This window comes from Mastacembelus armatus, chromosome 21, assembly GCF_900324485.2.
Source record: "Mastacembelus armatus chromosome 21, fMasArm1.2, whole genome shotgun sequence".
Classification (NCBI taxonomy): domain Eukaryota; kingdom Metazoa; phylum Chordata; class Actinopteri; order Synbranchiformes; family Mastacembelidae; genus Mastacembelus; species Mastacembelus armatus.
In genome coordinates, this window is record NC_046653.1 from 7,738,174 (window position 1) to 7,765,465 (window position 27,292).

General features: G+C 37.7%; 1 protein-coding gene across 6 annotated transcripts in view; it reads right to left on the bottom strand.

The window, feature by feature from the left end:
- The window catches only part of LOC113123303 (partitioning defective 3 homolog B-like), a 206,404-nt gene that overhangs the window by 113,301 nt on the left and 65,811 nt on the right, over positions 1-27,292 (bottom strand). For all 6 annotated transcript variants that reach the window (XM_026295230.1, XM_026295229.1, XM_026295228.1 and 3 more), the window contains exons 6-12: positions 21,585-21,655; positions 13,832-13,915; positions 11,668-11,793; positions 7,601-7,859; positions 6,556-6,664; positions 4,884-5,023; positions 4,529-4,657 (exon numbers count right to left, since the gene is read on the bottom strand). In XM_026295230.1, coding sequence (XP_026151015.1) covers positions 4,529-4,657; positions 4,884-5,023; positions 6,556-6,664; positions 7,601-7,859; positions 11,668-11,793; positions 13,832-13,915; positions 21,585-21,655 — 918 coding nt within the window. The remainder of the gene's footprint in view (positions 1-4,528; positions 4,658-4,883; positions 5,024-6,555; positions 6,665-7,600; positions 7,860-11,667; positions 11,794-13,831; positions 13,916-21,584; positions 21,656-27,292) is intronic.

Genomic DNA, 27,292 nt, shown 5'->3' on the forward strand with positions numbered 1-27,292 from the left:
AAGAGAGGTGTGAAATGTTTGAAAGCAGAAAAGAGCATCTTTGTTTCAAATGTTAGCTTCAAAGCACTAGCCAACTCAGCAGGCGTACACTTGTGTGTGAAAATTTGTGAAAAAAATGTCAGTATATGTTGTATGCGTGAGTCAGATAGTCAGACACCAAATGAATGTTAATTGATGTTACAGAGATCCAACTCAGCAGGTGGGTGTATATTGTTGAATATATATAAACAGAATTACATGTTACAGGAAGAGTGTGTGTGTGTGTGCGCGTGTCTGTGTGTGTAGAGGTGGTGTAATGACTTTGCTCTACAGCGAGCACACACTTCAGCAGACAACACCAGATGGTGGGCTAAAATGAGACAACGGAAGAGGGGGAGGAGAAGATAGACAAGAACCTTCCATCATTTCATCATCATCCATCTTCTGCTTCCTCTCCATAAACAAAAACAAGCTGACATAAAGCTTTGCATCAAATTATAGAGCAACTTCTTAGAAACTCTAGCCATATCACTGTTTAAAGAAAATTAGAAGTGGTATAAACATTGTTAGAACTGTGCATAATTAAAAAATCTTAAGAAATGGCGAATGCTTACAACATCCCCATCCGAATCTTTACAATGATCGAGAAAAAAAAGAGAAAAATTAGACATCTCTGTGAGTTGTGAAAAGAAATTATGTAAAATGAAAATTCACACTAAGCAAAAACAAAAAGTTAGACATGGTGGCGAATTCTAAAGTAAATACTGTATCCATTTAAATCACTATGTGGATAATTTTGGTTTAATATTTGAAATGAAAGTCATCAATGAGGCCATCACAGGCAGATACTTATCAACAATATAACACCAAAATAAGTAAAGGTCTACAAACAGACTGTCACAAACAGTCTGTACACTGCCAAATATGAAGCAGTGGAGATGCAGGTCAGCAACACATCTGAGGCTGTAATATTCTGCTAGAAAAATGTGTGTCCATTTGTTTGGGACCAAGTAGCTGCCCCAAGCGATGCATTATTAACGAATAGAGGTGTTGTTTGTAAATGGGGCTGGTAATCAGCTGAAAACACAGTATTTTAAATACACCCCTGTCTTCTGCAGGCAGTGAGAGATCTATAAAAATGGCAGTTGTGTGCAAGTTTGTGTGAGTGCTGTTAATGTTATATGGATACCACAAAATCTGGACAACATGCCAGTTATTGAGACGTGATAGCACAAAGAAACTTCTGGTTGATGTTTGAGGTGTGAAAATACAAACATGGTGAGAAACCTTTTGCTTCAATGTCAATGTCAAGCAAAGATGATGTGACTCAGAAAGCTATTACATGTCCATCAACATTCAAACACACTACAGACAGCATCTAGTAAATGTGCAGTTCATAGACTGTGCAATAGTCATGAGTGTTTAATTTTTAAGGCACATCTGGCTTTACTAAACAGCTAATAGAATTGGGAGAAACGGAAAGGAGGGTATGACATGACCTGGCCACCAGCTGACAACTAAAACAGCTGGCAATGTCCTGAAATCCTGTCAGCAAATAAATGTTTACATACAACAACAAACAAAAAAACTAGTTAGATTCCCACTTGAACACACTGTTATGATAGCTATACAAATAATATTCAGAGTTGAGTTCTTAAAGATATTTGTAATAAACACCTGAAACATCAATATTTCATTTTCATCCTTTATTTCTACGTGATGGTTCTAAAACATTATCAGTGTGCATTTTCACAAACACTCCTTTATACTGCTCTGCAACTGCCCTAGTTTACCCATATAATCCACAACACCAATTCACTAAAGCTGAACAACAACTACAGTAGCTCCAATTCTCCCATTTGAAGAGTGATACGGGATATCAACACACACCTTACCATGGATCCATTACTATCCAGAGTATCCACTGCAGCAAAGTCTACAAAAATCATTACAACACACTGCCTTGGATCTCTTGATCTGAACTGAGAAAAATAAACACTGACTTAATGTCACAATTACATGCATTAAGTGAATAAGATACAGATCTGATTGTGAGACTGTTAATAAAGCTCTGATTATTTCAACTGCGGAGACTTCATGATGCTTTCATAAACAAATTCAAACTGTGCAATTTAGAGCCAAGAATGTGTTTTTAATCACTTTAATGTTTCTGTATTTTTTTTTTTTTTTTTTTTTTTTTTTACAGAGTGCCTGTATCTCTTGACTAACTCTGTACAGAATACACAAAAATATAATCGTCTGTGACAAAAATAATCCCCATAAACCTTGCACAGGAGAGAAAATGTAAAGGCCTTATGCATTAAATGACTATCCTGGCCAGTTAATTTTCTTTTTATTTTATTTATAAACAAAATATATCAGGAGGAATCATCCTTTGAAGCTGGTCTATTAGCATTTCTACAAAGAAAGCCTTCCAGCCTAATTTTTCAACAGCCCATCTCAGGTGCATCTGACAGAGCACACACACTTCGATGTGAATCAAAATAGCTGTCTACACAGGTATAAACAAAGCCAAAAGGGACTGCTTTTTAAACTTCAAATCCTTCTTCCTGTTTTGGCATAAGCATACTGATAGTGTCCTGGGGACTGAGTGCTGCCAAAGCGCAGGTGACCAACACTCAATCCTGTGCCTGAACATATCCTGGAAGGACAGACAGACCTCTGAAGCTGCTGCTGCTCACACTACACCCCCGCTGAAATACAGTTTAAGCACTGAGCATCTAAAGGCTCATGAAGTAGATTCAATTTCTCTTCACAAGTGCAAAATATGTTTCAGTACATTAACACAAACACACAATTGCAGACACATATCCATAAACAGGTGGATGTACCTCCATATAAACAGAAGCGGTGTCCTTGAATATTTCATCTATGGAAAACATTTGGTGCATAGTTTTCCAGACTGAACAATATTAAGACATTTCTTTTCTTGCTCCGAGTGTGACTGAGTGAGTGTGCATGGGAATAATACTTGACCAGTGGGAGGTCAATGTTATTTTCATCTAGTATCTATGTGGTCAGGTTTAATGGCAAGCAGCTTGAAAGTGTGTTAGTAAAGGTGGCAAAACATAAAACCCACAAAAATGCTGTGAACAAGTCATCAATGTGGAAAGAATATGTTTTCACATCTAATCTGGTCTGATTTGAGATAGTGTGAAAGCACTGTATAGGCTCTTATTTACAGTTCTTTTTAAAAATTCAGTGAGAACACAAGAAGGAACAGAAAATGTAGTTGTACATTTTCATAAAATCTACTGTTTTTACAACAAAAATAAATCTTGGGGATAGAACAGAACAGAATTAGCTAACAAGGGACCATTCTGGCATATTTTGCTGTCTAGAAGACTATTACTGCTGTAGTGGAGCCTTTTTGAGTGAACACACATAGCAAGAGAGTCGTCATCATGCCAAGAGAACTGCCATGAAGTTACATACGTACAAGGGCAAGCTCTATATGAGATAAAACACAAATGATCTTAAATGTTAACACATGTACACACTCCAGCACAGCTCCCTTTCCTGTCTGAAGAAACAGAATTTCCTATCGGCTTCAGGGTCACATGCACATCTGTGCGTGGGACTTCCTGGCAGCCACTGAGGAAACATCAGTCAATACAAACGGAAAGAATCACAAAAGGCAACAAAACAGGGAGAATAAGATACAGTGAAAAATGGAAAAAACTGAAACCTAGACTTGAATCATGGGTCAAGAGGAGGCAAAAACAAATTACACCAAATGAAAACGGGAGCTTGACATTTATAATACCGCAAAAAAGTAAGAGTTCTTTATTTATTTCTGTGCTAGCGTGAAAGTGCATGAAGCAAAACAAATGGCACCTCAGAGTTGTATGGAAAATTGATAGTCAGCACCGAAACATCTGAGTGATTTAGTGATTTTACTAATGCTATTACCAAAAATGACCTTAGTGAGCAGAGATTTAATAAAAAAATATGGCTAAAGGGTTAAGGATTTACTGTGTAACAAATGTGGAAGCAGATGAAAAAGAAGAAAATATTACAAGGAAAGCCTTGCTAAAGAATAAACAATTTGTCACTTGCATGTGTAGTTAGAAAACACAGGAAGAGAACTTTCATGTGCAGCAGCCAATCACACAAAACCTTGAAAAAGCATGGCAAATCAAGGATCAAGGATTAGAGATGTTTATTAATTAAAATAAAGTTGAAATGCAGCAGAAACAGTATGGCAAGGAATGACAGGCACAAAATATTACTATTATTAATATCGATATAAAGCTTCATAGTGGGCCATTTTGATTAAAAACTATATTACACATTTGCTTGGTTGAGTTAAAACTCAGAATATTTTATAGGGAAGTGCATCATCATTTGGGTTGTGCATCATCCAGACAATCCTGTTGATTGGACCAGAATTTAAAAAATTAGAGGGAACTAGAATTTTTATGTCTCCCTCTTACATTTATTAGAAAAAGAAGTGCCATTATCCTGACTATAAGTGGCCACCATTTAAATGGAAAATCGTCTTTTCAGAATTGTGATTGGCTCTTACCATCTCTCTGGGCAGGAACATGTCTTCCTGCCGTAGAACCACAAGACTCACACTTTTTCCCTGGCGTGTGCTGCGTAACATACAAACCAACTCTTCTTGGCCCACACCAGTGATGTCCACACCATTTACCTACACACAAAAACACACACCCAAGACACCACTACCATCAACATAAATGGCCTTTTTTCGTTTTTCCCACTACATGACTTCATGACTGTATAATGCTACGTTAATGCCTCACATTTTGTGTAGTCTCTTAAAATGTACCATGCTAAAATAATAATTTAATAAGTAAAAATGGAAACAGATGCCCTTTTTAAACATGATTACCAGTAACAAAATCAGCTGCCTGTACCTCTAGTATACGGTCTCCAGACTGCAGTCGTCCGTCTTTGACAGCAGCTCCACGCGGCAGAATGTTTTTGACAAGAATTGGACCTGAACCATGGACTGAAGAATCTCTGGTTACAACTGTGAATCCAAGTCCTTCTGGACCTGAACACGCATACAGAAACAAATAACTAATGACTAGTGACTAATGATGTCAGACACAGCACAACAGAACAAAGGCAACACTCCTAAGCATATCTAAATACAAAGATATCCTGTATAGCATTTACTCTTTGCTTCTATATTTATCTTCGACAGGTTTTGAATCTAAAAATCTCATATTCATCCTCAACTACTCTTGAGACCTCCAACACAGTGTTGCTGACTTAATTTCACTTGCTACATACAGTAAGTGTGATCACATAAAGCTCTGAAGATTGTTAGCGTGTGTCCCTTTAAACCCTTTAGCAGGTTCAAATGTGGGGCAGAGAAAAGAAAAGAAAAAGAAAAAGAAGAGAGATGAGAGATGAGAAAAAGGTAAAACGGATGAGTGTACCAAAGCAGTTCTGGAAAGAGAAGTAATGAAGATTAAAATAGTGATCAGTGAAAAACCTGCACGCACTCACACACAAATGTGTTTGAAAGTGCTCATAAACATGCATGGGTGCACACAAAAAAAACCCCCCACACACAGATATAGAGACTGGCGGTGTGTTTTATGGTTTTATGGTTATGTGTTTTCATTTAGTCTGGTCTCTTTAGCAGAGCCATGTCAGCAGTTTGGTCCAGTATGAATTCATATCAGCAGAAATGAACAGATCAATAAAGACTTAATAGACCCTGAAGAGAGGGAATCAGAAAGATGGAGAGAGGAAGGGTGAGAGGAAAGAGAGTCGGCCAGAAAACAGAGAAAGTAAGATTTATAGAAATAAGCACAATGCTGGGCAACAGCAGGAGAAATAGTGTGGTTCAACTATATAAAGTACAAACATTAAGAAAATAAAAATAAATAAAAAGGGTTATTAATATGACAGATGAGGGGGAAAGGAAAAAAATGTACATGAACAATACACAGAGATAAAAAGAACAGATGTGACTTTTGCTGCTTAGATATACACACACAAACACACAGCACACCAGTCTAGAATATATAACATTTGCTACCCAAATAACTACAGAACAGACATTTGCACACTGAGCCATGTGATTCTTTTTTTAAAATTGCAGGGGCAGTAAGTGCTTCTAAGGTTGTTGCTCAATTAAAAGAAACAGTAGAAAGACAAGTATTGATGACAGTGTAGATCCATTTTGGTTGTATCTACTATTGAATCAAATTTGGAAAACACTCATTCCTTTTTGATATTTCTGACAGATTGAACACTTCTCAATTTGCAAAACCACTTCATGCATGTTATAATTTGGTTAAATACTGTGAGCATATAAACACGCATCTAATTTGATTAGTGTGCATGTACACAGTTACACTAGAATTGCTATTAGAACAATCAACTGGATTAAAGAACTACTAATCATGTAACTGCAGCTACTGTGGAACTGCATTAACAGATGTGATTATACCAGAGCAGTGAATCTTAAAACAGTGAAGTAACATTTACAGAACAACGCTGATCTAAGGCCTCTCCAGGAAGAAGTCAGAATGAGTACGAGTGAAGGCTCTAAATCCAGAAGTTCCTCACCTTTCTTCAAATCGATTCTTAATCTTCGCCCTCCTCTTTTATTGGTCACCAAGCTGGAGAGGGCAGGACTTTTCTTAAGGAGTGGGCTCTCACTCCTCCCCTTGGGGCTCTAGTTGGAAAATTACAGCATTCAAGACACTTTTACATCATTTTCTATAACGGCGAATGTAGTCTGGTGTTATTCAGCGACTGGTGAGTACAAATGTATGAATATTAAATTCAGAAACTGAATGCATGCAAACAAACACTATTAACAGTAAAAAGGTAATTTAAGAAAGTTGATGCACAGTGCCAAACTTAGACAATAACCATTTGGAAGCACCAGAAAGAAACAAAACTATTCCAAATGTTATGAAACTCTGCTCCAACATATGCATTAATAATCACAGACAAACACATCTTTAAAAAAATAAGATGATAATCAGCTGTTGCTTAGTAACTGCTGCCTCTATGCCAGCTGTTTTTAAAATGTCAGCTGTGTCACCATGGTGATGCTGACACTACAATTACGTGTCTGAATAAAAATAAAAAAAAGAGACTTTATTGTTCTAGCAAAGAGGTGGCTACCAAGTCCAAATAAAGTAGGATTTATACCGTTTCTACAAATTAAAACACATCCTGACAGAACACAGGCCATAAAGAAAGCACAAATATATTTACACTATGTGCAGTGTTGAAAGACTGGCTGTAAATTGCCATGGGAAATAATGTGGCCCAAAAATTTAGAATGATGGCATTTCACATCTTGAAATAGCTACAGGCCACATTTATTTAGCTGTGACAGGAACACCTAGGGCAAACAAGAAAAACTTGTCCAACATATTCTTGTTGCAAATGGATGTGATACACGTCTATCAGAATTATCTCTACAGCATTTTCAAAAAGTGAACTTTACTTTCATATAAATCAATAACAACCAATAAACCATTCTTGCAATCATCCTTTCCGGAAGTGAGATAAAAAAAAAACAGTTTCAGAAAGTTCACAAGTTGAACTGTCTTTCAGTGAATCCAAGTTAATCTTAACTCAGAACAGAGCAACTTACAGTGACAGCAGCTTCCAGAGGGGCAGCTTCCTCCGCCGGTCGTGTGGTTGGATTCTCAGTGGGCTTAAACACAGGTTTGGCTTTGACAGGCGGAGGTGGCCCTTTGGTCTTGGTGTTTTGCAGGCTGTTGTCTGGACTGGCACTGTTGCCAAACAGATGACCGATCAAACTCTTCTCATAGCGTTCTCTGCTGGAAGAAGGAACTACTTCCAGGCGGACAACAGAAGAACGCATTGCCTGACGAAACACTTCTTGGGCTCTACGAGGGCAAAGGCATCAAGAGACAAATAGAAAAACAGGGTGAGTTTGAGGAAGCAGTAGAGAAAAAGATATGTGCAACAAGTGGGTGGAATATTGAGTAATGTGTAGTGTACCAGTAAAACAAATTATACCATAATTCACAATTAGATACAGTGTGTATCTAATTATGTGCCAATCTCTTACAAAAAAAATCATTATCAAAGGATATATAACTCAATTAGGAGAGCATAATAATAAAAGATACATGGTATACATTTGATTACAAATGACAAATTAAAAAAGTTCCAGGTATCTAGTACCTATTATGAATGGGGTGTTCACTTTGAGGCATATTTAGCATATCTTAGGCTCATATATCTTCACTAAACTGATTTTAAGTGATTGTCATTCACAACCTAAAGGAGCTACAACAACAACTAGCATTGCTTTAAATGTTAGATAATTATTCTCAATTAATTAATTAATTATCTAGTATCTTTATTAGCAGAACAATGAAAAGCTGCTTAAATGTGTTTATTTATCTATTAACTAATCCCACTTGAAGTTCACAGTGATTTGAAAAACATTTTTGTTTGTGAGAGGCAAGAACTCAACTTCTTTCAACTTTTGTGAATCTGGTGATTAAATTTAGTTGAGTGGGTTCCTCAGTTATGTTCTACTGGGTTCTGGTGGACTGGATAAAGTTTATATGGCTTTTAATTCTGGAGTACCTGTGTAGACTAAGCAGTGAATATTGAGCACGACCAATAAAACTGACTGCACTGCAGGAACTTATTAGTAATGTTGTCTGGCATCTGGTGATTCACTGTATGCCCTAAGAACTAAGAGACATTTAAGAGGAATCTGATTAAAACAAATATCCAGTTTAATTAAAGACCCAGTATCCATTCTCTATACTTTCTATTTTTCCAGTTGTCAGTGGTTATGTGTGATGAATCACTGTGTCGCTTGCTGTTTTTATCTTCGAGTCCAAGACAGAAAGGGAAACGCAGCACAGAACCATGACACCTGTACAGCAGGCCATTATAGCCACCTGGCCTATAAAAAGATAATTTTGCAGATAATTAGTTTATATCAGATTATACTAAGTAAGTTAGAGGGACCATCGCATCAAGATCACCATCATTCACTCTGATAAACGACAGAGAAAATCCAGTTTATTTAGACTTTATTTGATTACACTCCTATTGTTCCCCTCCTAGATTATTATTACATGTATAATGATCATAATGTTTCCGTAACTAGAGACTATGGTTAGAAAGTCATGTATTAAAGATATACACATTTAAAATAATAAATAATAATTTAACATTAAGACAGGAGGGCACTTACTGACATAAATCTGGTGATAAAATGACATTGTAGGACAGCTTCGATCTCAATCACAACAGGAAATGAACTGTGCCTAAAGTACTGAATATGTATGTTCAGGTCTAATCAAATTACTACTGAGTCTGACCAAATTGTATGCATCAACTATGGAAAGTCCCTCATACCTGCTTATCTATCACACAGTGTTGAGTGATCAATTGAAATTTTCCACATGTAAATCAAAGGGTTACTTTTGTGAATGACACACTAAGCAAGAATCAGTGTGTGTGTCTGGGGATGAGTGGTCATCTCTTCTTTCTCCGCATACTGAAATCGTTAAACACGCCAGGCAGTCTGATCAAGTGTCTGTGTCACACCCCACTGAAGTGATTTTCATTGTATTTGGACCACAACATGAGCAGTGTCTAGATGATATCTTTATCTTGTTCCTGATGAGACAACTTGTGCAGCACATCTTTATAAAAAAGATTTTCCAATCAAGCAGGTTTCTGACAAGCTGGGACAATGGCAGTGTGTGTGTCGGTTTGTGTATAGACGGTGCACTCACAGGATCAGTGGACTATCTACACGTATTTCAATGGAACAAACCACATATCTCAATACATTTGCCACAGCAAAACAAAACTGGCATGGATATCTGTGTGCTTGTATGTTTGAACACTGTCAGTGTTAAGAAACAGCCTGGATATGGCATATCTCATGCAAGTAAAAGATTTGTTTGTTTTACTATTTTTTCCTGTTATTGGAATTATCTTAGTTTGTTTACATGTCCATGAATGATATGTGTTTTAGACTGAACTGCCTATGAGTTATTTACTCTGTCAGTGTGTGTCCCTGTACACCTGTCTTTGAACAATAGATGCAAACCCCTCCGGTGATCATCCTTTTACCTACGGTACAAGCACCTCACATATAATCTTATTACCACACTGAATACTGGACTAATGTCTGGACTATGTAGACATTGCAATGTGTTGTAAACATAACATTCAAATGAGTCATTATAATCCATGACAAATGTTTTTACAGGTGTCTAATCATGTTATATTTCTAAATACTTTCATGTTAATGTAGTCTGTTTCAGGTGCTTCAGTAAGAAAAGTCTGCCTAGAAACATTTGGTTTCAAATGAAACTAATCTTTCCTGAGAGGAATGAGATGTAACACACACACACACACACACGAACACATACATGTACACGCACATACAAATAGAGATGATTTAGAAGCAGCACTCTCCAAACATCTGCCAAGTGTCTTTTCTGCTGTTCTCTGTGATGGCAGTACAACAGTGAAATAAGTCCTCTGACAATGGAAACAAGACACAGAGGGAAAGACAGCAGGGGGTAAGAAAAGACCTTCCAGACCTGATTTCAAAAGGTTTTTACATATGAACGGCAACTACTCACATATTGACCGTGTTTTTATGTTCTTTCTCTGATTACACTGAAGAGTTGCAGTAGATGACAAACCCGAAAATTTAATTTAATTTAACATTCCTTTAGATTTGCTAAATGCTAAATCTACATATTTAAGGCTCAAGTCTAATCTACAATATTTTTTCTCAATGTCACACTGCAGATTGAGTTGTTTGCCTTTAGTTATCAAGCTCCTCTCCTGTGGAACCATCTCCTAGCCTGGGTTGAGGAGGGAGAGACCGTCTCTACTTTTAAGGTTAGACATAAAACTTTCCTCTTTGACAAAGCTCATTGTTCGGACTGGCTCAGATGACCCTGAACCATCACTCTGTTATGCTGCTGTGCTGAACACTACTTCTTTCCTCTCTTCCCTTCACTCTCCATGCATTTATATGTCACCATTACATGTAATTATCTTTGTGCCTTTTCTCTCCTGTGGTTTGTGATCTCTCGCTGTAGGTTTCTGCAGGCATCTCTTTCTCTGGAGCTGTACTGTGTATTTCTGATGTGCAGTTACTGGCCTCACCAATCTTTCTAGTGTTTGTCTGTTGTTTCTTCTTGCTGTCCTTTTCTCTCAACACTCACCTTAACTGGTCAAGGTAGATGGTTAAGCCTGGTTCTGCTGGTGGTTTCTTATGCAAAAGGGAGTTTTCCTCCCCACTGTCACCAAGCTCTCAAGAGGGTTGGGTTGGATTTTAATCTATATAATTTTCAGGGGTTCTCCTTACTATATACATAGTCTTCAGATCATTTTTATGGTGAGATGGAGCTGTACAAATAAAATTGAAATGGCCTGAACTGAATTGAATTTAACTTAAATTCTTCAAACTTATTTCTGTTCTATGGAAAATGAATCCTTATGCCATCTGTACTCATAGCTCATAGTACTGCCATTTCTCACTGTATATATACAGTATATATTTTCATCAGAGAAGCAAAATCTAAAAATTCCAGCACTTACATCAGAAATACTCTACAGGTACATTTACTTTACTCTCTAACAGGAGGCTTTTGTTGACCTCCTAGATCCAGCACAGGCACGCAGTGTTGCACTCACTGGCTAAATGTCTTGTCCATGAGGTCAGTGTTGTTGATCTTGACGATGCACTCATCCTCTTGAAACAAGCCCTCCTTTCTTGAGCGACTCTCCTTCTCCACTCCACGGATGTACAGACCAAGAGACCTGACAAAAAAGAGAGGGAGGTTAATGTGCATAGATAGTTGTGAGTCTTCCTATCATTTGTGTAGTTTTTTTTACATTCCTTATAACATGTACACATACACAAGCACACATTGTCTTAGAGTGACCTTCAGTATGTGTCACAGAAGACTGATGAGGCAGTCTGCAAAGATCATCATACGGCTACACAGTCATGACAGAAACGTTCTGTAAATATTCCATGTGAAATTTCTATCAGTATTTTTCTTACCCACCACTAACTGATAAAAGCCAACCTGGGAGCACAGTGGTCACAATCTGATCAGTAGATAACAAGACAAAGAGGTAGAGTAACACAGTCACCACAGACAAGTACATACATACACATTTATAAATAAGAAAAAAAAGTTAGGCAGACGTATACTAACACATGATAAAGAGACAGATGTAAAGGCACACGAATTCACTGACAGACAACAAGATGGTAGGACTGAGAACAATGTTACTACCCTCAGTCAACAATCTCCACTGTTTCCTCACCAAAACAAAGCAGAGGGGACAACAATGACAACAATGACAAGCAAGACCTCAACTGGACCTGCAATCTGAAACTTGGTTAGGGATGAAAGAAATTACAGGAAATAAATCAAGGAAGTGTTCAGGAAAGAGGCAGGAGAGACACAAAAGTGAAAGAGGAAAAACAGAAAACGTGTACACGCACGCACGCAGAGGAATCTAAGGAGGAGGTAAGGTCAGGTGAGTCATGGGAACAGCCATAAAAATTCATCCTGCTTTCTTTTAGGAAATCCCCCATCCAGTCTGACTGTCACACACCCAAATAAAAAGGTTAGTGGGAGAACACCATGGGGCACAATTTATCTCCCTTTTCTTCTTTTTTTTCCATTACATGTGGGTATGTGGATAAGGTTGCCAGGTTTGGTGGAGCAGTGTTGAACTGGGTTACAAGAATATATAGGACTGTTTTAATTATCTGTTGAAAAAAAAAAATCTGCAAAGTACAATTAAAAAAACAAAAAACAAAACATCAACCTCATCAATATATATTATGGCATAAATACTGTTTGCCTTATAAACAACAGTAGTTCTCCTAGGTACACTTTTTTTTTTTTTTTTTTTACACAATTTCTTCAAAGTACTTGGCAGGTAAGTTGTTCCAGTCATTTTGGAGAACTTGCCAGAGTTCGCCTGTGAATTTAGGCTGCATCACTGTTGTATGACTTTTCATGTAAAACCCAAATGACCCCACACTGCTAAGATCAGGGCTTTGTGCCATGCTGTCTGTTGCTGAGGTCAGTTGTTTGTGAAAAACTTTATGTTTGGGGTTGGTGTCATGCTGCTGAATGAGTCAGGATGCATCAGTTCCTGAGGGTATTGTGTAATGGATAAGAATTTTCCTGTACTTCTAAGTATTGAGGAGACAATTAATTCTGACCAAATCCTCAACTCATTTTGCTAAAATGCAGCTCCAAACATGAAGTGCCTGAAACATGTACTGTTAAATCTAAACCATACTGTAACTGGTTTAAAAAAAACTCTCGAAGAGCAGAATCTGTGCTTTTATAGATGCAGATCTGTCTGTGTTCTGTCATGAAATGGAGGTACCTGACTTCCCAGATTCTCCTCCCTCCTCCCCTCAAGTCTGTTGTGCTGTCATGTTGTGTGTCATTTCCCCCGGGAGACCAGACACCCTTTAAAAATTTCCACCTGTTTCCAATCTACTGACCACGCCAATAAGAGCCTCAGTTCCTCTCTTCACCAATTCGTCCATTTATCCACCCAGTTGTCTGGTCCGCTGGTCACCTGCTACCTGCCTCACCTTCTGGCATCTCTAGCTCCTGTACCAAGTCAAGTCCTCGGTTTCCTCGCTACAGTCCTGTCCTGGAGTCCTTAGTTGTTCCTCAGTTCCTTTCCAGTGATTTTAAGTTGTTTAAGTAAAATAAACTGTTCTGTTTGAATCCACAAATCCACACTTGGGCCCACATTTCTAAATCATAACATATTCTTGCATTTTTGTAGAATATGCGCAAGTCAAACAACTCACCTTCCATTGAGTGATGAGCAGTAAGGGATCACATGGATTCCCAGGGGACTGTCCTCTCCCACAATCTCCACTATTCTGGTCAAGCTACACACACAGCACAAAAATCAAATCAGTGGGAGAAAAATATGATATGAAATATTAGTCAACTAAAATACAGGTTCTGTCACACTAAAACAAAGAGCAGCTTTAAATCAGCATTAACATGATAAACTAACACTGCTGCCTGTGTTGGACAATGGTAGACAGAGGAAAAAACAGGCATTTATTATCTTTATATCAGTATATACTGTACTATATTTTCGGGCTGTTCTTTTGTAATTATGGAGTGTGGATCCCAGGATCCAGACAAAGATTTGGCATAATGATGAAATGCAGGTACTGTGAAGAGGAGCTATTCATTAAAAAGAAACCTTGCATTCTGAATCCCACAACATTTTAAGCATTTTCTAGTCCTGTGGGAACTCTGTCAACAACCTAACCCCACTTATCTTTCCTTTTTAGTTTCTATTTGCTCCCAGAAACACACTGCATAATGATCAGCTTGCCAGGGACAAATCTGTGACACAAGCTAAAATTACCTGGAAAACATGTTACAACAACATGCTTCTGATCAGTCCTTGTGCACCGATTCACAGAATATAAAACATGATAGAGACAAACTGATGAAGTACAAAGGGAGTAGTAGAGACAAAAAAAGAAAGAAAGCATGATGACATAGGAAATATCTCACACAAACATAGATATGAGAATAAAAGCAGTTTGGAAAATGTGTCTCCTGAGGTATACTTCTGAAAAATGCTATCTTAGATTGACACATTATTTTCCCTGGATGCATCAATTGTGCTAAAAAGCGTTTTGGTCATGGACTTAATCCATGTCTGTGACCCAAACCTATACAGAAGGGAGTGCCGACACTATTCAAAGTCAACAAAACTACAAACTGACTGTGTGTGTGTGTGTGCATGTTTGCCAAAACATTTTGGTGCCATTCATCTCTATGGGTTTCTTCCTCTCTTGCAATATCAGTCTCTGCCGAGCCTGGATTATTAAAATGTGTGTCTGATTTACATTCTGTCTGCACTTTAATGTGTGTCTTTGTTTGTTTGATTAGTTTATCTATCAGAGCACAGCCATTAATCCTCCCCTGACCTTCTTTCTGGTCCTTGTGTGTGTGTTTTTTTTTTTTCAAAGTGAGTTTGTCTGTACTTAGTTTTGTGCACTTTAGATCTAACCTCATTTCTCTCACACTGTCTCTACGTCTGCTCGTTTTGACTCTGTGGACCAACCATCCATCCCTAAACTTCCATGAACTGACAGGAGTACAGATGCCGATGAACACCGCAGAGAGGGTGGCTGGTGGTGGATGGCAGCAGGGGACACATACAAAGTGCAAAACAAGTTCTCCCTCTCTCCCACACCCATAAACACAAAGCTGATGCTGCTTCAATGCCACTCAGCCAATATGGGTTAATTCAGACAATAGGGACTGCAAAAGAAGGGAGAGAGAGGAAAGCAAGGACAGAAGGGGAAGAATGCAAGATGGAAAGTGAAAAGTGTAGCATATCTGGGGAGAAAGGCAGAAAAATGGAGGGAGAAGAAAAGGGAGATGGTAGTAAAAGAGAGCAAAGTAGAAGGGGAGAAGATACTGCTGTGGTACAGGGATGAATTTCTAGTCCCACACTATATACAGTACAAAATCTAAGTCAGTATATCAGTATCCTCCAATTCACCTCAGTGATTAATAAAGTTTATCTTATAAGACAAATCTTTATTTTTCCCACAATGGGGAAATTCACATTGTCACAGCAGGAAAGAGTAAGCACGTGACAAAAACAGCAGTGAAAAAGTAAAAACAAGGAATTAATATTTCCATTTGTGTGAGGTCAGCTGGAGGGTCTACTGGGAGCAGCGCTGACTGTAGAGTCTGACAGCATCAGGAAGAAAGGCTCTGCCTTAACACTCTGTTACACACTTGGGATGTAGCAGTCTGTAGCACTGACAGAGGTGCCCAGTGCTCACATGCAGGGGAGCATTGCTAACATCCTCCTGTCTCCGACCACCTGCACTGGGTCTAGGGGACTTCCCAGGACAGAGCTGGACGTCTTAATCAGTTTATCCAGTCTTTTCTTGTCTGTTGTCGAGATGCTACTGTCCCAGCAGACCACTCTACAGAAGATGGTTGATCCTCAGGAGTGTCCCCTGCATTCCAAACAACCTTAGTCTCTTCTGGCCATTCCTGTAAACTGCATCAGTGTTATTTGACCCATACAGTTTATTGTTGAGGTGAACATGCAGTTACACTTAATGTCCATCCCCTGAATGTTCACCAGTGTTGTCCAGGAGTGTCTCGCCTGCAAAAGTCCACCACAAGATCTTTGGTCATTCCCGCATTGATCTGGCAGTGGTTTCACAGACACCAGTCCAAAAAGTCCTGGATCTGTTCTCTGTTCTTCATCACCCTAATCTGATATTGGGCTGACAATTACAGAGTCATCAGAGACCTTTTGGAGAAAATACTTCAGTGAGCTGTACATGACACCTGCAGTATTTTATATATATTAGAGTGAAACATCATATTTGTGAGTGTATAAACATTTTGCTTACTTTTTGTGAAGTTTAAGTGGCAACAGCAATTTGAAGTTGCTCCTTGACTAACATCCAGTAGGTGCACAATGCATGCACTATACTGGACCACTAATCTGAGCTGGAAAGCAAAGCCTTTGATTTACCGGTCAGTCTACAAATCCTCACCCATGGTCAAGAGCTTTGAGTAAAGACTTGAAGATCATGGAAGCGGAAAGAAATTTTTGAAATTTTTATACCCAGGTTGGCCTCACCGTCACAGATTCACCCTCACAGACTCCTGAAGGGGCTTATGCTAGAACCACTACCCCTCTGAGTCAGTTGAGATGGGACTGTGAGTGGAAACCATGCAGCAGATACAGAATTTGGTGGAGGATTTGTAGATTCCTTGTGGCCTAGAACCCCCTGGGAATCCCTCACTGGGTTAACATTTTTTAGCTTGCAGCCACCAAAAGAGGATGATTGGTGGAACATGGACAGCTGGATGGGCTACTAGCAAAAATAAATAGGCAGGGGACAAAAAGTCTAGTCACTGAAAATAAAGTGAGAATACTTTCAAAATGAGTGTTATAAATAGTATTTATCAATTATTGTAATACAAAGTGCAGTAGACTAAGGCAGCTGTTACTGTTACTGTTACTAGCAAAAATATATAGGCAGGGGACAAAAAGTCTAGTCACTGAAAATAAAGTGAGAATACTTTCAAAATGAGTGTTATAAATAGTATTTATCAATTATTGTAATACAAAGTGCAGTAGACTAAGGCAGTTTTCTAACTAAACACTAATGTCAGCATGGCATTTTGCTAATAGTAACAAGATTAACATGCTGATGTTTACCAGATTTAATGTTGACTCCAGTTTAGCCAGTTAGTGTTCTAACATTTGCTAATTATTAGCATTAAACACAAGGCAGAGCTGGGTTTATAAAACAAACTGATTTAACAAAGTGAAAATTATCTGAATGCACATAGGAACAAGCCACAAAATGATCACATTTATAAAAGAACAAGGTCTGGCCCTCACACTGAATAATGAAAGACTGACTTCACACTTCCATTAGAGGAAAAGTCAACAGATCAACAGAATACTTCTTCTGGAGACCTTCAACATCTGCCAATTTCATGGACACATTTCAGTCTTCACCAGCTGACTAGCTACTAGCATGGCAAAACCCATGTATGTGGTACATAGGACAAGAAAAAAGAAAACACAGAGAGGGGAAAATAATGTTGTGTAGTGAGTGATGTCTGGAAACAAGATACAGTAAAATGAAAGGAGGAGGGGCCACTGAATTAATTAGACAAGGCTAATGAATAGCATTAATATGGAAGGAAAAATAACATCCAGCCCTCCCTCTATTCTTTCCCGCTGCTGCACCTCTGATCTCCAACATTCCCAGTAGAACACACAAACACACACACACACACACACACACACACACACACACACACAGAGCACTTGAGATCCATTTGCGTTTCCTTTTATTATTTTCTGTGTGAGATGTTTGACAGTCTGCATCATTGCAAAAAATGAAGTGGGGGTGAGAGAGAGACAAAATGGGTGAGACGTGAGAAGAGCGAGGGGACACAGAGGGAGAGGGAGAAAGAGAGAAGCAGAGAGATGAAGAGAGCAGGTGTTCTCTTTATCCACCTGCCACTTCACTGATCCTCACTATGAAAGACAGAAACACAGAAGAGAAATAACAAAAAAGGAGGATGTGCATTACCAAACCACTCTTCCTCTCACTGCTTCTCACCCTCTCATCCCTTTTCTTCATTATTTCCCATTCGCTCTATCTTTCTCTCTAAGCTGGTCTTCAAAGTACAGTGCACCAGAATGCACAGGATAAAGGGGAAAAAAAGAGAACAAAGGCAAAATAGGAAAATACACAGTAATGCTAGAGGTTGATGTATGCAAAGACGGAAATAAACATATTTACACATGAAATTTAAAACCAACATGTTTCTCATGAATAAGTTAGTGTACTGTACTATCTTACAAAAAATTATTTATTTTTAAAGTTTTGTTTAAGAAATAACTGTTTTGTATTATATTACTATTCGATACACCCATTCAATTTTGTGGTATGTTATTAGATGTCAAAAGATTAAAAAAAAATTCCATCTCACTTTATTCACAACATTATTAATTAAGTTTGTATTTCACATTTAGATTTTGGTGATGTGGCCCACCTGTCCACAAATCTTTCTAGAGTACGTAAGAAAGACAAGTTATATTTACTGCTTGGTATTAAAGTGAAAAGGCAACAAGGTTACAACATGATACTAACAGACCACGGCACATTAACACTGTGCTCTTACAGGCTACTAGCACTATTCACCCTTCTGCAAATCATATCCACATTACTGCTGAAGCTGACCCATGAGGAATTATATAGGTGGTGAATTCCCGCTCACTGAATGGAACAATTCTGAGGACAAGCAATCATTATTTATATTGGTTTCAGGTGATATCGCCCAGCCCCAGGTAGACTAACATGAAAGACTGGCAGAGAAAGACATGCCATACTAACACAACAGGGCTTCTCACTGATGATGAATGGGAGCGTTACATTCCTAAAAAAACATATGAATAAACTCTATTAACCATGGAAAACCTCCTTCACATTTGGCTTTTCTTGTGGCATCCAGTTATTACTATTTACCTTTTCACCTCCTGTCTTATAAAACACCTTCAATACAGTGCATTATTTCACAAAGAAATATAATATGCTGGCAGTGCTATTTCAATAAACCAATTTACAGTAAATCTGTTTTCCTGTATAAAAAGGACATTTTGATTCAGAGGTAATGAGTTTGGCAGTGAGCATGCTGTGTGGTTAAAATTACGATGAGCCATTACTCTATTTATAGGTGTAGCTTCACACTCAAAGGTGCATGCACATGCACAAAGGCACATATAGGGTGAAACCTACACAGTGAGAAACTTACATACAGTGCCATACACACATATTCTTAGAACATGTGCTTTACTGTTCCAGTATTTATAGCTGCATTACTCTACTCATTTTGAACTTTTTTGCAATTTCAAGGATCATTTCCCCAGGGACCACAAAAACCATTACATCACTTTTACATTACTCACAGCTGAGATGGTCTATGTGTGTGTGTACATGTAAGGAAATGTATAAGAGAAAGTAAGAAGTTATGTTCACTGTTTTCAACTGTAAACTGTGTGATAAAATTTACATAAACTATATTACTCAAGTAAAATTAATTTTGATGTTATGCTCCATTTAGTTATTTTAGTTAGTCATCAGTAACTGAGGTGACACAATCACTGTAAGTCAATATCATAATGTGATCACGATATAACTCAGACCCTGCATGAAGAGTGGCTCTATATAGTACACAATGAATACAAGTGTATATGAATACTTGTGTGGGTGATCTAATCGCTGCCTGCGGTTGTTGATGGTTGCCATGGAGAGAGGCGAAAACCACCAAGACTGAGGTCAAAATTATTCTCTCCACATAGCTCCAGCTCTCTCTCCACACGTCCTCTTTACAGGTTAACAACATATTATTTTGTTTTAGTATTTATGAATTAACTGCAGATTAATTTTGTGAAACACTGACAATACACTATCCATTAACCGAGGTCAGAGCAGCACACTGGTCAGTGATGCAACAGCCACTTTCACAAATTTATAGCTGACACATTCACTGCCTTGGTTTCATATTAGTCACGCGACATCAAAGACTGGCCTTACTGTGGTCATGCGGGCACTTAGTATGTTCATTAGTAGACAACTCTGCTTTTTTTCTGTCTGAGATACACTTTAGGTTACATCACATAAATGAAAAAAATTCAAATTACATCCAGTAATGTACCTTCGTGCCAGGGCCACTAATGGAAATGTTGGAGGGGTTGGGAAATAACTCTTTGGGGTCACATCTAAATTGATTTCTTTTAAGCATTCATTTTGTGGCATGTAATATCACAACAGAGTCCACAAGGGCTAGAAACACAACTACTCAGACAACTGTATGTATGAAATGTTAAAAACAAATCAACAAACTATTTCAACAACCTATTAATAAGTTAAACAGTGAATAATAAAAATTGATGAAATATATCTATTTTATACTGGCTTCTTACTGGTCAAAACTTCATATTTACAGTAAAATACTTGGTTGGATTTGTTTAAAAACTAAAGCTGAACACTGGATTCGGCAAAAACACTGGATAATCTGAACACTTGTGCTGGTTTCCCTAACAAGCTTAACTGTTCGGTTGCTTAGGTAAGTCACATCATACTGAAAGCTTTACAGAGATTTTCAGTCATAGAGTGTCAAATTATTATATTTTAATAACATATCATAAGCTATTTAAGTGCAAACAAAACCAAAAATGCCAGGTTTCGATGCAAAGACCAGAGGAAAATTTGGATGGTGAACCCTAATGTAGAGGCACTGTATTAAACTACACTATGCTATTAAATAAAAAGGAATATTAACAGGTTTTACAAAAAGCAGATATAAATATCTTAAAATGATTAACGACTAATTTTAATTACTCAAACAGCTTGATATGTTTGATATTGTCTGTCCTTGCTTGTGAGCATCTCCCCCACATCTCCCTGTCCCACACCTCCCTGCCAAAATAAGTGTGTGCACACACACTTAAAAGGCTCACATGAGCCATAGGGCATTATAGGGCATTCTGCACCCTAACACTTAATTAAGCCGCACTCATTAGTGTATGCATGTGTGTCGTGTTCAGTTGCATTTCTAAAAAAACAACTGATGTGTAGCTGTTTATATAGCAGCCCACAAAGTCTATGTGTGTGTCTGAGTGTGTGTGCATGACCCTGACCGTAATTTAGTCTTTTGTAGTGGGACTAATGATGCATCTTCTTTACACTAACTATATCTATAAGGGCCTTGATCTGGATTAGAATACAGCTTTAATGAAGGGAAAGTAGGACAGTATCGTACTCACAAACACAAACATGAATGCAGAGGAAGATGAATCCTCAACTACATAACACATGGAGTTCCTGATAGAGTCACTTATTTAAATCAGTTAATCAACATTATGGTAGATAATAAAAATAAACTATCAGCACAATGAATCAAAGCAGAATAAATTCACATGATGGTGGATTTCAGTACAAGAGTTATAACCCACACACATGCACTCACCTGCCACTGAAGGTGTGTTTGCCAAGGGCTCGGTCCACCCCTACAGGCCTCTCCACAGCAGGACCGGCTGCCTGCAGAGAACACACACAGAGCAGCTTTCCTGTTAGTCAGTGATTGGCATTTCGAGAAAAGACAATACAAGAACAAAACAACAAGGTCCAACTGTCCGAAAATGGAAGAGCTAATGGGAGACCAAACTAAATAGGGATTATGGATACTAAGGAACATGTGCATGTATCAACCAATAAAAAGCATAAATAAACAAAAACTGTGAATGACTGGCTAAGTGGAGGAATAAGGGACTCACACTGTTTTGATTACTGGCTTTTAATGTGCTGTACTCCATATGAAATCCTGAGCTCACCAAGTTAAGTCATTGCAATTTGAAAAACAAAAGAATACATAATGTGAATGAATAAATAAATGAGTGAAGTGAAGAATGAAGGAGCTGCTAAATTGATGATGTACAATATATGAAAGCAAGAAGACATTGTTATTAAGCAGTGAAATAACACTGTCAATGCTCAAGGTGGCTGGGAGATACATACAGAAGTGTGAGAAAGAAGAGTATAAATGTGAGCCAAGGGACCTGTAATAATTTTACTTTATACAATGACACAGGGCTTGCATGAAGTGTGTGTGTGTGTGTGTGTGTGTGTGTGTGTGTGTGTGTGTGTGTGTTTGTGTTAGTGACAGAAAGGTGAGATCTACAGGGACAAGGTTTCATACCAGGGGGTTAAGTAGTGATGAATCACCTAACATTTAACATGTGACTATGTCAGTGTGTACACATTCTCATGTGTAGGACATTCTCCACAGGTCTGTTTGTGAGTCCACAGAGTATCATGAAAATCTGTACAGGTTAATACAAATATACAGCCCTGCAACAAATCCCACCTTTACATCGTTATAAAGGCTGATTGTGTCCATATGTGATGATAATATTAAAATACTCTCCAACATTTTAAATAATCTGGATATCAAAAATAGATCACCAGCACTACAGCACCTCTGTTCCTGATATCAGGCATCATAACATCCCTTATTTATGATGTATGCTATGTAAATAAATTTGTCTTGAATATTGCATCAAAATATTGGGCAAATCTGTATATATCTGCATACAGTATGTGTCTTCATGTTGCACATTCACATATGAACGTGGACATCTGAGCTTGGGTGTACATGTGCGTAAGTATATGCAGACTAATACAAGCAGGTCAATAAGACTCAAGGTTAGTAGTACACAATAATGGGCTCTTAGCATGGCCTTTAACCTCTGACCTCTCACCCTACTGCTATATGACTTACACCACCTGTCAGATAGCGAGAAGTGAAACTGAGTAGGACAGATGAGTAAAACATTAGAAAGATTGAGAGCTGAAGATGCTTCAGTTGAATCAAGAGATAAAGTGGAAAAAAAGATTAATAAAGTAAATGAATCACAGACAATGGTTCATCAGAAGAGAAACAAGGTGAGATCAAACTCAAAAGTGAATGACAGATTCCTGATACAGTAAACATATGTTCAGGATTTGGTGGCTTGAAAATCAATTAGTCTGGCCTAGATGCAGAGGCTGTCATGTGGGCTTAATTACCAACGAGATGACAGGTACCATTAATTATCCTAACCGCTTTGTCATAACAACAGCCACTCATACATTAATTGGAAAGTCCGTGGTGCTTAATCGTATGTCTCACTTAATAACGGCATGTAGAAATAGTCTCTCTCTGTATTTGGAAGAGCGACGTATTAATCACAAATTACTTATCAAAAAGGTAATTTAGAAAAAGTAAATGAGTCTGAACGAAAAAATATGTCTCATTATTCATATTAACCTTACAACACCACAGCTAATACAACAGTATTTTAGTTGGTTAAACAGTAAAGCAGCTAGTTCGCTATTGTTTTGAATGAAAATACTTACAACAACCCTTTTATTTTCATTTTCTATGCATTAAAAAAAAATTACATTTGAGTGGTCATCCGACCACAACCATCTCCAACAGTGTGGAAACTGCAGAAGTCAATACCCAGTGTGGCTATTATTTTAATGAAGTAGTTCAACTGCACAACACATTTTATTCAACAATAAGGGAAATCAAAATGCCAATACAAATATGTTCAAAGGTTGCTCATTATTGTCAGTCACTAATGGCTTTTAGCAATTATTAATTACATCAAATATATAGAGTAAATAGACAAAAATTTTGGTTACACTGACTAGAATAAGTGAATGATTAAAAGACTATATATGTATATGTATATATATGTGTGTATATGTATGTATGTGTGTGTGTGCATGCATGCGTGTGTGAAATAAAAAAAAAGGAAAAATCATTCCCAAGTCTGCAAACCCTGGACAGCTCAATCAATATATGTGAGCATTAGTTGCCCTCCAAAACCTGGGGAATAGAGAAGAAGAATTTCCATTTTAACTCAGTGATGGATAATCCCACCTTGAATAACTATGGTAGTAATAAATGGGCTGCAAGGATGTAGTCCTCAGTCCAATCTAATAATTGCTAAAAGCAGATTTTTAAAAAAGTAACCTATCAATGATATTACTAATTAGTGAATAACCAATCAGGCTAAGTGTTCCCTGAAAACACTCCCAAAGACAGTATGATAAAACAATATAAATGCACACTAAACCGTTTGTCCTTATCCATATGTATGTGTTTTTTGTTTGTGTGTGTGTGTGTTCATCTGTATGAAGGTGATAAACCGAAGGTAATCTATCTTGAAATATCTCTTTGCAGATGTGGATGATTAATGGGCATGGGTATGCGTTTTGATAAATACCATGTCAAAGGCACAGATGACTAAACAGAAAAATAAAAAAAGAAGTCAAAATATATCATATTTCTCTATTAAATAAATTTAGTTGTTTAACTGTTTAGAATAACAATGGTTAAAACTCTTCTTTACAGGACTTACTTCCTAAAATTTAAGGATGAATGACAATGTCAGTGTACCATGTATTTGTTTGCTTTTTTCCAAGTTACAATGAATAAATGCATTCTTTGAGTGGGAAATGAACACCAACATATTCCCATTTACTTTCTTCAGCTATCCAGAGCATGACTCAATGAAAACAGCACACTATTATGTTACAGCCTTGTTTAGTACATGTCAAAGTCATTTGGCATACATAATGAATACAAGTTAACTTCTCAAATCCCACACATAGGAACTGGGGAAACCACAAAGGGTCGCAAAAGGCTCACATTAATGTCCAGTATAAATGCAGATGTCCAAGCACATAAAATCGTCACTGACAAACACTCATACAAGGTGAGACAACAAAAGCCTTGACACACATGCAGAAAAACACACGTGCACACACCCGGGTGTGGCATGAAGAGTAAATAGTGTACTGACTTATTAGCCCCAGTGGTATTCCAGAAAAAACAAATACTCCCAGCTTGATTATCATATTATAACTACCCTGTATATATGTGTGTGTGGGTGTGTGTGCATGATAAAAAGTGAAAGAAGGAAAGAGTGATTTTGTGGCTTACTGTACTCATCTGTGCCTGGCATTTAGAACAGAAGAGCTGTAAATCTTTCTGGATTGGAATTAAATAAAGAGAGAGGACAGGGAGTAGGAGAAAAGACAGAGAGAGGAAAGAAAAGAGAATTACTGCAAGAAGAGTACTTTCTTCCCCTCATTGCTCTCCCCAAAAGGCCAAGTGACAATTTGAACTTGGAGCTATTACCTCTATCTGAACCTGGCTCGTTGAGAAGATATGGACCTATGAGGGAGTGAGTGTGTGATTGTGTGAGTGAGTACATGTGTGAAAGAGGGACGGTGAAAGAAACGAAGAAAATGAAGAAGAGAAGTAAACACAAAAAGATAAATAATTTTTAGTCACATAGCTTTGTACTAATATAACACATGGTAGTTATTTGTCACTGAAAACCATCAAGCAGAGAGAAAGATGAAAGGGCAAAACAGTAGAGGGGCATCTTTTTACACATGAGTTGCAATGTTATAAATTGTAAAAAGCCATTTTCTCCCACAGATAAAATGTAGCTGTTAATCAACTTCTAAATATAAATCAGCATTACCAATAAAAACACTGATCAGAATACAGATTTTATAAAATGTAAATTATTTTGCTTTTTATAGTTTTTAGTGTAACAATGTAAAACTAGTCAGTATTAGATGCACTAAATGAAAGGGCTTGGTCCCAAAATATATTATGCTTCCTTAGCACTGTAAATAGTGGATGTTAGCAATTTTTTATCAAAAAATTCTGTTTTTATGTCAAGACAGATTTCTTGTTGCCTTGAATGGTAAGCATGTATTGACAAAATTGGTCCAAGTTAAAATGACTCAAGTGGAGGTCTGTGCAGGAAGGATCTGATTGCTGTCAGCCTTGGTTGTCTGTGTAACTGATAAAAGGTATTCAGTAGCAAACATGGGAAGATTACTGTCTCACCTGCTGCTCCCTTTCAGCCATTTCTTTACAAGAAACAAATGTAAGAATAGGTCAATCATGATAACAGCAGCAAAAACAAGACCAAAAGCTTTACAATCTCCTATGTTTCTTCACTGTTCAGCTTTGTCAAACCGGTTTGCAATTGGTCAATGGTGAAAATTCATTTGTAAAGGAAACAAAAAAAATATCTACATGCATTTCTATGGGACAAAACTGCCCTCTTGTACTGTGAAGCTATAGTAATATGTTTCAATCAAAATCAACAGCCATTTAACACAACATTATACTATTCACTATAACAAAACACTGTGATAGTAGTTTTGGTTCAAGGTAAATCCAAGGCAAATGAAACTTAAAGATCACAGCTGTAGTGTTAAATGTGAAAGGAGCAAGTCGGGAAAGCTGAGGTGCTGACCTGAACTGTAATAGAAGCCACAGCTGGTGAAATTGAGATCACATATATGCATGCTGTCATGCAGGTGCACCAGCAGAAGACATGCACAGTGTGGACAGGCCTAATGCATAACTGACACCGAGTAATATTTCATATTGACAGCCACAGATGTGATAGTGTTATGGTGATTTAAAGAGTGGAAGGTGAGCTCAGAACAACATGATCTATGTTCCTAGTGTTGGCAGTTTACATCTATTAGTGACAACTGCCCCCAGGTTTCATTTCAGGTAAACTGTGTTTCATGTAGCTGTAGGTTACAAATCAAAATATGCTACAGGTCTATTTTTGGGGGATCATCATAGGAAGTGGCCTATATGGCATCAGTATAATTGTGGAAAATAACCAGTGGTTAACAATATAATAAATACAATGTGTTGTTCAACTTTGCAGAACATATACAGAGTATGTTGGATAGTCACAAACATGTTAGATCACCCTCAGCAGCATAAAGAAGCAATTGTAGACACCTCTGAGAACCAATCATATCCCCCAAAAGAACTGAACAATGCAAACAAGTTCTTCTATGGGGAATACAGCAAGGGTTAAAAGGGATGTTTGTCCAGTGAGGAATCTCAGTGGATGTGGGCTCACCACTCAAGAGTCCAATCAGTTGTGGACTTCCTTTAACCAGTAAACATGAGGGATTTGTGGCGTCCAACCATCTACAGGGAATTTGAAACCGTAACACTATCATAACAAGTAATCAAATCTGCACCTCAATGCAACTTGCCCACTGTACTATAATAACAGTTATTACCAGGTTCTCAAAAGCAATTACATGTGTAGGATTTGACTGCATTAGTAA